Source organism: Drosophila gunungcola, unplaced genomic scaffold (genome assembly GCF_025200985.1).
Source record: "Drosophila gunungcola strain Sukarami unplaced genomic scaffold, Dgunungcola_SK_2 000145F, whole genome shotgun sequence".
Lineage (NCBI taxonomy): Eukaryota > Metazoa > Arthropoda > Insecta > Diptera > Drosophilidae > Drosophila > Drosophila gunungcola.
In genome coordinates this window covers 130-10,100 of record NW_026453306.1, presented here as the reverse complement: position 1 = coordinate 10,100, position 9,971 = coordinate 130, and the positions used below count along the sequence as shown (strand labels likewise).

Here is a 9,971-nt window from a genome sequence, read left to right as displayed (position 1 = left end):
GAGTAACTTTTTAAGTGTGTTAGTTAAAAATTGTTTAAGTGTACTAATTACAAAAGGGATTTAATATTTAACCATTTTTCCCAATTGCCATTTAAATGCAAAAGTGTGTAATTAATTTATGTATTAATATAATTAAAGCAATAAATAGGCAATTCTTTTTCGTTATTTTATATATAGGGGAGGAGTTCCTCTATTAGTTATCGCACTAGATAAACGTTAACTGATTGGCTATTTTGACCCTGATCCCCCCTTTTAAGCCATGTCGTCCCGTTTCCGATTGCAGCCAGAAACGACGATTTACAAATGGCCATTGAGAGTAAATATGTCAAGTGCAGGCGGTCGACCCGAAAAAGGATGAAAATAAAAACACACACACTGTGTGCACTGAAAAAAAATGTAATAGTGAAATCAAATATCAGACTACTGAATTTAAAGTTGTATGTATAACATTTAAATGAAATATAAAATCATAATATTAAAAGCACGACAATAAAATTGCAGATTTAATATTAAAATATTGCAACTAATGTGAAAAATATTAAATTTAAAATAGTTAAATTAAATTTAATTAAATTTTCAGATATTAAAATCATTTTCAAAAATAGTCAAATAGAAAATTTTTAATGGTTGAAGATCAAAGCGAAAAATGTTTAAATTGAGTACACAAATTTTAAAGTTAGTACGTTTTTTTTACCAGTGTGTGTATGGAACGGCCACAAAAATGCTTTGGCCTTTTCGGTGCCTGCATTTCCGGTTGCACTCAGTGGCCAACGGTTGCAGTGTAAATTGGTCAACTAAATTATGCAGCATCAGTTGCAGTTGCAGTTGCAGCCAAGCTGTTGGTCCATCGCCCCCCCAAAATCCCCCAAAATACCCCAAATCCCGGATCCCGGATCCCAGATCCCTGGACAAACCATCGACACCAGGAGCAACAGCTGAGTGAAATTTGCATTCCATAAATGTTTTAAAGCTTAATAAAGTGTCGCCACCTCGGGTCATGTTGCTGATGTTGCTGCTGCAAGTGCAATTGATATTGCTACTGTCTGAAGTCGAATTTGAATTTGAATTCCAATTTGGACAGTTAGGACATTGAATTTAAGCCAATCGATGGTACTATTATAATGTGTATATATACCTTAATCAGACATTTTAAAGCTTTACTAAAGTGTAAATGCCAAAAAAAATGGTCTTTAATTTAGGCCAGACTTTTATGATATAATATATATCATTTTTAAGCGCATGATTCCCTTTGAAGTTCAATGGGGTTTTAATATAAATTGTCAAATAATTTTTGTTTGTTTTGTTATTATATATTAAATATAAAAATAATATATATGTATATAAAACGAATTATTCACTTGGCTTAACTATAACAATTTCGAACGCTGTACGCCTTCAAATAATTTTTCGGGGTCAAAAGTGCAGCCTCCTGTTTCGCGTTTGGTGTTGGCCATATTCATGTCGGCCAGAAACATATGTTCGCGGTCTTTATTTGGTGGTCAACTGGTTCAGTGTCGCTCACTTCGCCCGCACTGCCACGCCCCCCCCTTAACCCCACGCTGGCCGGCTATTTGTCACTTGCAACCGCGACGGCCATTTCCGTCGGCCAGTCGCCATATTTATGCAGTTGGTCGGTCGGTCGGTCGTTCGGCATGTAGTTTTCGTTTTTTTGTTCCTTTTTTTTTTTGTTTGCGCTCTTTTCAAGTTTATGCAGTCGCGAAATTGCTGACAATTGATAGGCCATGGCAGTGGAAGTGGCAGTGGCAGTGGCAGTGGCAGTGGGTTTGCCATTTGCCAGCTTGCCAGTTTGCCAGTGGACCAGGTTCCAGTCTTGACTTGGCCCTCGTTCGGTGGCCACAATTTAGCGCGCGGCGACTACCGAAAAGTGCAGCAGCAACATCAAATCACACTGCGCAAAAAGTCAAGTGCGTATAAGTAAGCATAAATAATTCAATATGTATAAAATAAATATTGTAATAAAATTAATTAATAAAAATAAGCAAACATCCCTAAGTGTCCAAAAGAAAGCATCAAAAAAATGATTGTCTTAATTTCAAAATAAATCTCAAGGACTTTTAGATATTATATATATATATATATATAATGTATAGATGCATATTTTAACCATAGTGATTTGGTGGCACCTTCCTATAAATCACAAAAAGGTTATGGAAATAAAAATGCAACTTTCTATTATATTTATGCTCTGACACAAATGATGAAAGTTTATTAAGAACTGAAAATAGGTATTCCATGTATAAATACTATATTAATACCTAGTAGGTTTATCAACTTAAATTAACCCTTTTTGAGTTAATAAGATATTAAAATATAATGAAACTAAAATATATTTAATAAAATATAAAATGTATTTTTATTTATTTTATATTTTCATCAAGGCAACTTAAAATATTTATTTTGGGAACTAACTTTCTTGACATAAAACAATCCGAAAAGTGAACTCATAATTGGCAAAGAGCTTTTCGGTATATATTTGTCGCAGTGCAGGAGCAACTTGAATGCAGATTGGCTACGAACTCGAACCCAAACCCGTCTCTTGATGAATGCACAAATAATGGGGATGCATATAATGCCAAACAGGAAATAAATTATGCTCAGTTGGGGTCTCGGTATTTTTACTGCCACTGCAAACTGCAAACTGCGAACTGAAAACTGAAAACTGCGAACTGAAAACATCAGACAGAAGCAGAAGCAGGCAGTAATAACAACAATCATCATGATTATCATTAGCAGCGTCATCACTCCAATACTGCTAATCATCATTGTCAATCACAATCAAAACACTAGACAACACCTACTATTTGTATACCTATTTTTTATGCAGAATTTTTGAAATTCTTAAAACTAAATAAATATGGAAATTAATATTTTTACAACATTTTTTTTGAGTAAAGGGTCTATACATATTTACATTACTTTTGCTTAAACTACAATTTAATGATTACCGAAATAATTCTTATTTTAAATTAAATGTAATAACTAAATAAATATATTAGATTAAGTTTTGTGGACTTGTCATTTGTCTCTTAGAGAGAAGGTTCGATAAATAAAAGAACATATTCAAATATTAAAAAAAAATAAAAACATTTTATAAATTATTTTTTTAAAAAGCAAGATAAATCTTTAAGTAGTTATCACTTATTTATGCAAATATATACATATCTTAAGTGTTATATTCTATAAAATCAATACAATTGTGTGAAAATCATAAAACTTTGCTGACCAGTGTAAGAGGATCATCATCGCTTTTGCCGACTATGGAAAGGCTAATTTTGTTTGATTTTGATTCTGATCGAATTAGCGTAAAATTGAGCGTTCGTCAAGTTTTGGGAGCGGGGTCGCGACCAGTTCCTGATCCCTGCCAGCTTCGGATCTTCGGATCTGGAATCGGATTCGGAGTCGGAACGTGGGCTCATTGACAAAGTCGGAGTTCAGATACTCGGAAGGCGCAGGCCGCGTGCGGGGCATTAAAGAGGCGTGGAAATCAAGAGCCTCCAGATGATTTGCATTCGCTGTTTCTGCTGCTGCACTGAGCAAAAATAGGGCTACATTGACGATTTTTCATTTCATTTTTTGCATGGAAAATAAAGTTCCATTTTTTCCAAATGTCTACATAAACATATATATTTATATTATTTTTATTTTGAATTTGTATATTTTAAGCAAAATAATATGGAGAAAACAAAGTTCTTTAATTCGACATTTTAGGTGTTCAATTTTTGGTTCCTGTTTTTGCTAATTTTCTCTTTGTAATTAATCAATATTTTTAATATTAAAAATGTTTCCTTAATGCTTACAAATATTTACATTTTATAAATTTTTTTAAAGAAATTGCTAAATAAATGTTTTTTTGTTTTTCGAGTTATTAAGTTTGTTGTGATTTAAATGATATGATGACATTTTTTAGAATGTTAAAAATCATAAAATTAATAGGTTTCCATTATACATATTTTTCAATGCTTATAAATATTCTTGTTCTTTTTAAATTAAGTAAAGAAGTGGGATATTTTTGGTCCAAAAAATATATGTAATATAAATATAAATAGCAATTTTTATAGCCGTGTTGCAACGCTGCTGGGGTCGCCGTAATTGACCAAGTTATTTTGCCCGGCTCCTTGGGCCAAATTGATTTTGCTTCGTGCCTCATCAGCAGCGACAATTGCCCTTGCGATGATCGCCACGATGATTGGGCTTCCTGGGCTTGGGCTTGGGCTTCGGCTTGGGCTTCTTGCGCTTTTCCTCGTGCGCTCACGTAGCCGCTTCCCCCATTGTCCCCTGGCCCCGTTTTGACCCCCCTGCTGACCCCCATTCACATCCTGATCCGCCGCCTCTGGTGGCTGCCGCTTTTGTCCCCCGACGTCATCGGCTACCGATGTTTTTTGCGGTTTCACACTTTGGTTAAGGTTCCTGCCCTTCGCACTCAGACTCGCACTCGCGGTCAGCCCCCAGTCATTGGGTCACAGTCAAAGTCCGCCAGAAGTGCCAGAAGTGCCAAAAGTGCCAGTGCCGATGGCCACTGAGTACCCACTCCCGAAATAGGGTCCACCCCAGCCCGAACCTGAACTGTTCACAAAGACGTTTGCGAAAATATCAACTACTCATCACATGGATTTGAAAACTACTGGACAGTCGATTGGTTTTCCTATATGTATATATTATAACTCACTCCTATGACCATGAGTCTTACTTTCTCAAAGTGACAAAAAAAGGATTTTTTAGGAATTTTTCTATTAGATTTATTTTGTTTTCAAAAATTTGAAATACTGATAAATAACTGTGAATGCCATTTGATTGGCAATTTAATAACGAATTCGCCGATGTATGACATTCCATCTGGCGACCATTTTTTTCCAAGGTTTTGATACAAAAACCGATTTCTTAGCTGTTTTTTTTGGGTTTATAGAGATTTGTCAAATACAAAATTCATAAAGCGTTCTTTTGTTGTAACTTGGCCAAAATTAGAGGTATAGCCATAAGAGTGACTGTTTTGGACAGCTGGCAACCTATACTACCTATATAAAATCGGTTTAGAGCCATTTATTTAGTTTTAATAAAAAAAACCGATTTTTGAAAATCGATTTTTTGAGAAACTAACTTAATGACCAATTTTCGCATTTTTGATAAGGGGATACATCATCAATTTAACGAAAATTTCAAAATCTGAAAAAATTTTAACTGAGAATGCCATTTGATTGGCAATTTAATGACGAATTCGCCGATGTATGACATTCCATCTGGCGACCATTTTTTTCCAAGGTTTTGATACAAAAACCGATTTCTTAGGTGTTTTTTTTTGGGTTTATAGAGATTTGTCAAATACAAAATTCCTAAAGCGTTCTTTTGTTGTAACTTGGCCAAAATTAGAGGTATAGCCATAAGAGTGACTGTTTTGGACAGCTGGCAACCTATACTACCTATATAAAATCGGTTTAGAGCCATTTATTTAGTTTTAATAAGAAAAACCGATTTTTGAAAATCGATTTTTTGAGAAACTAACTTACTGACCAATTTTCGCATTTTTGATAAGGGGGTACATCATCAATTTAACGAAAATTTCAAAATCTGAAAAAATTTTAACTGAGAATGCCATTTGATTGGCAATTTAATGACGAATTCGCCGATGTATGACATTCCATCTGGCGACCATTTTTTTTTCCAAGGTTTTAATACAAAAACCGATTTCTTAGGTGTTTTTTTTTGGGTTTATAGAGATTTGTCAAATACAAAATTCCTAAAGCGTTCTTTTGTTGTAACTTGGCCAAAATTAGAGGTATAGCCATAAGAGTGACTGTTTTGGACAGCTGGCAACCTATACTACCTATATAAAATCGGTTTAGAGCCATTTATTTAGTTTTAATAAGAAAAACCGATTTTTGAAAATCGATTTTTTGAGAAACTAACTTAATGACCAATTTTCGCATTTTTGATAAGGGGGGGTACATCATCAATTTAACGAAAATTTCAAAATCTGAAAAATTTTAACTGAGAATGCCATTTGATTGGCAATTTAATGACGAATTCGCCGATGTATGACATTCCATCTGGCGACCATTTTTTTTCCAAGGTTTTGATACAAAAACCGATTTCTTAGGTGCTTTTTTTTGGGTTTATAGAGATTTGTCAAATACAAAATTCCTAAAGCGTTCTTTTGTTGTAACTTGGCCAAAATTAGAGGTATAGCCATAAGAGTGACTGTTTTGGACAGCTGGCAACCTATACTACCTATCTAAAATCGGTTTAGATCCATTTATTTAGTTTTAATAAGAAAACCGATTTTTGAAAATCGATTTTTTGAAAAACTAACTTAATGACCAATTTTCGCATTTTTGATAAGGGTTTGAATAACAGACTGGAACTGGCTTACAAAGTGTGAATTTTAATGAGCAGCTTGGGCGGAAGGCCAAAAAAAAGGTTGACAATTGGTTTACTTAGACTATGACAAAATAGCGGTTGGAAACTTAAAGCGAGAGCAGGAGTTGGTAGGCGCCTATTTGATGTACTTGTCCATGAACTTCTTGTGGAAATCGGAGCGCAGGGCGTCGTTGACGAAGTGCGTCTTCTTCTCGGGCGCCGAGCGGGCGCAGTTCTTGAACACCACATCGTCGTCCCAGCGGCGTTTGATCTTGAGATCGCCGCCCAAGCCAGAGGCACGTCCGGCGGCGGAGGCGGCGGTGCCGGGCTCGTAGTTGATCAGCGGATTGCCGGACAGGATGTTCTCCATGCGGATGCGCTCGTCCTCCTGCTTCTTCTCCGACTCGCGGCGGGCCGTCTCCTGCAGGCGCTCCTGCTTGATCTTCTGCAGTTCGGCCAGCAAGGCGGCATCATCGTCATCCGAATCGGAATCAGAATCGGAGCTATCATTGTCCAGCGGCTCGTCGGCGTCCATATTGGCCGCCTGCTGCTGCTGCTGTTGCTGCTGCGACTGCTGCTGCTGCAGTGCATCGGGTTTGGCCCGTTTGCCGGCAGCACCACCACCACCTCCACCACCCGCATTGTTCGCCTCGATGGCCTTGCGCACAATGGAGGGCAGCGCCTTGCCCGACGAGGTGCCTCCGGAACGGGCCTCCCTTTCGCGCTCCTCCAGCTCCTTGCGGAAGTCCCGGTTGCGGATCTCCTCGCTGGTGCCCTGGCCCGTCTCCCTGTAACCAAACGTATGCATTATAAACCCATTTTAGCATAGAATATCCCCTTTATCCGATACAACCTGTATTTCAGCTTGGTGTGGCCTGGCAAGTCGCGACTGGAATATTGCTTGCTCAGCGCACTCAGATCCTTTTCGCCGCGTCCTGATCCTCCGCGGGCGGGGTCAAAGGTCGGTCGCGCTGCTGTGGTCATTTTAGTTTACCTATTTATCGCTTAAATATACAAGAAACGTTTCTCTAAATGCGTATTTCGTTGGCTTGTTATATTCTGTCAGTGTGACCACAGACTGGAAAGTGAAATATACCACATATAGTAATATCTGAGTACTATGAGGGGTATTCCTTTAACTAATAAACAATTTGTTTAGCAAGTTGTTGAATTATTTTTAAGTTTCTAGTTTTATAAAAATAATACACTTATGAGTTGCAGCCAAGGTGAATGAGCTGCATTGCTTAAAAAGGTACAAAGTATTTTCTAAAATAAATATTTAGGTAAAGAAAAAGTGATGGAAACATATAAAGAAATATATGAATAGCTTTGTTTCAAGTTGAAGTGGAACTATGCCAAATCAATTATAAATAAAACTAAGTGCTATTTAGCAAATTTGAAAATAAATATAATTTAAAAATATATCAGAACTTAATACCCAGATAAGATATAAGGTAATATAAAAATTATCATATTTTGTAACTAAGGTAAGTACCAAGTTGCAGTAGTTTTCGTTTACTCTAAATCTAAACAGATTTATAAATATATACATTTTTCACTGAACTAGATATGTATAGCATAGTTTTGAAAACGGAACCATTTGCAATAGCTGCAATATAAAAAAATACGAAAATGGTGAGAAACTTGGATAGAGGTGCGTTGAGACTCGGATGGGCATCACTGCCCAATCAGCTGTGCCGCATGGGCAGCACTGTTCTGGTAAACACGCGCGGATCGACCGCCGTTTTTAGCCAAATAAATACAGAAAGTAAAGCCGGATCGTAGCTTTATCGCGATTTCCGGTTAACGCAACTCCCATAGCCAATCCCTCCCCCACCCGACGGCCATGCTGGCGAATCTGCAAGGCCGCAGCGGCCACCTGTTGCGTCACGGCCTCCAGAACGCCAGGATTTGGAGGCGCAGCTGGGCGAGCTCATCTGCTGGAAAGGATTCCAAGGATTCCCCTTCTGCGGAGCACGATAGCCTAACCATTGGCGATGTCAGCGTGCGACTGAGCAGGCCCAAGGATCCGCAGCTGGTGCCACAGCAATACGGTGAGGACTGCTCTTTCGGGGTCTGTTTTTTTAGTGCTCAAGATTCTCCAAGCAGTACAAAGGTCGATCATCTGCTTTCCCTTGCAAACCGGATGGCATTTCATCATTATATCACTTCATGGGATCATCTTGAATGGATGAAAAGAGGGAGCATATACATATATCATTATAGGATCATCTGATGGGAAGAAACACGGAGAGCAGTGAATGTGTTCTTACCCTCTATAAGGCTCATGTATAAAGACAAGTCGTTATCATTCACTAGTATCTTTATTTCTTGCTTGTGGCCAGAATGGGAGTACTATATCTTATCATTTTGACTTCTTTTGAGGGGCAACAACAATGACAATTATATCACATCATTAGATATCTTAAAAACATATGTTATTTTCTAATCTATTAAATCGTATTTGACTTAATTGCAATAATACTTAGTTAAAGTTTTACTTTGTTGAAAAAACGTAGATATTGCAAGTATTTCAAGTTTATTTATTTATCTATTGAATCATTAATTTTTTTTAATTTTCATTTGACTATTTTTGGAATAGATTTTTATATCTGAAAGCTTAGTTTCAAATTGAACTATGTTACCCTTAAATAAGGCATTTAAAATAAATAGAATCAATTTATATTTAATATTTTTCACATTAATTCAAATTTAAATGTTAAATCTCGCATATTTTGATTTTATATTTAACTTAATATGAAATATATTTAATAGCTAAATATATATTTATTTAAGTATTTGCATGAGTGTGCTAATATCTATGCTGTAATTTTATATTAATTTAAATATTATTTTGATTTTTGCATCAGCGTGCTAACATCTATATGTTAATCCATGTTAATCCGCAGTCAAATATGCCGATGATGGCAGCCTGCAGCTGTCGCAGTCGGCGCTGCACCACCTGCGCTGGATGCTGCAGAAGACGCACTGCGTCAGGACATGTTCCTGCTGGCCAGGGGTCCGCTGCGCCGCCAGCTGGCCGCTGCAGTTCCTGGAGCTGACGCAGCGCGAGGTGGAGTACGTGGCGCTCAGCAGGGACACCGAGAGCGACCTCAAGCAGCGACGCGAGATCCCGACAAGGCGGCCGTCTACCACGACCAGGGCGCGGTGCGAGCGGCCCTCAATGGCCGCGTCCTCATCCTCGACGGCGTGGAGCACGCGGAGCGGAACGTCCTGCCCATACTGAACAATCTGCTGGAGAATCGCGAGATGCATCTGGAGAGCGGCAAGTTTCTGATGTCGCCCGAGCGGTACGACAAGCTGCTTGGAGGTGGGTTATCGAGGATTAGTGGGTCCTAAGTCCTACCAATTCACTAGTAAAAAAAACGTGGGGATTCGATTATATCATACTCATTTCATAGTTTTTAGCTTTGAATTTCACCTATTGCGGTTTTTAGATATACATATATATTATATTTAATTGAATATTTTCGGAGCAGATTTATCGTTAGGGTTTTATAATCAATATAATTATTTTCACATTAATTCAAATATTGTCAAATTAAAGCATGTTTTAGTGTGCATTGTATAAATGATAG

At 37.6% G+C, this 9,971-nt stretch overlaps 2 protein-coding genes across 2 annotated transcripts; one reads left to right on the top strand and one right to left on the bottom strand.

Annotated features, from left to right (window-relative positions):
• Positions 1 to 6,377: 6,377 nt before the first annotated feature.
• LOC128265649 (protein CWC15 homolog) lies at positions 6,378 to 7,453 on the bottom strand. The gene is made up of 2 exons (XM_053001826.1): positions 7,226 to 7,453; positions 6,378 to 7,160 (listed from the first exon to the last, which is right to left on the bottom strand). The coding sequence occupies exons 1-2, from the start codon at positions 7,354 to 7,356 to the stop codon at positions 6,509 to 6,511; spliced, it is 783 nt and encodes a 260-aa protein (XP_052857786.1). The 5' UTR covers positions 7,357 to 7,453; the 3' UTR covers positions 6,378 to 6,508.
• A 593-nt stretch (positions 7,454 to 8,046) lies between these two features.
• LOC128265650 (von Willebrand factor A domain-containing protein 8-like) lies at positions 8,047 to 9,692 on the top strand. The gene is made up of 2 exons (XM_053001827.1): positions 8,047 to 8,426; positions 9,282 to 9,692. The coding sequence occupies exons 1-2, from the start codon at positions 8,219 to 8,221 to the stop codon at positions 9,617 to 9,619; spliced, it is 546 nt and encodes a 181-aa protein (XP_052857787.1). The 5' UTR covers positions 8,047 to 8,218; the 3' UTR covers positions 9,620 to 9,692.
• Positions 9,693 to 9,971: the final 279 nt, after the last annotated feature.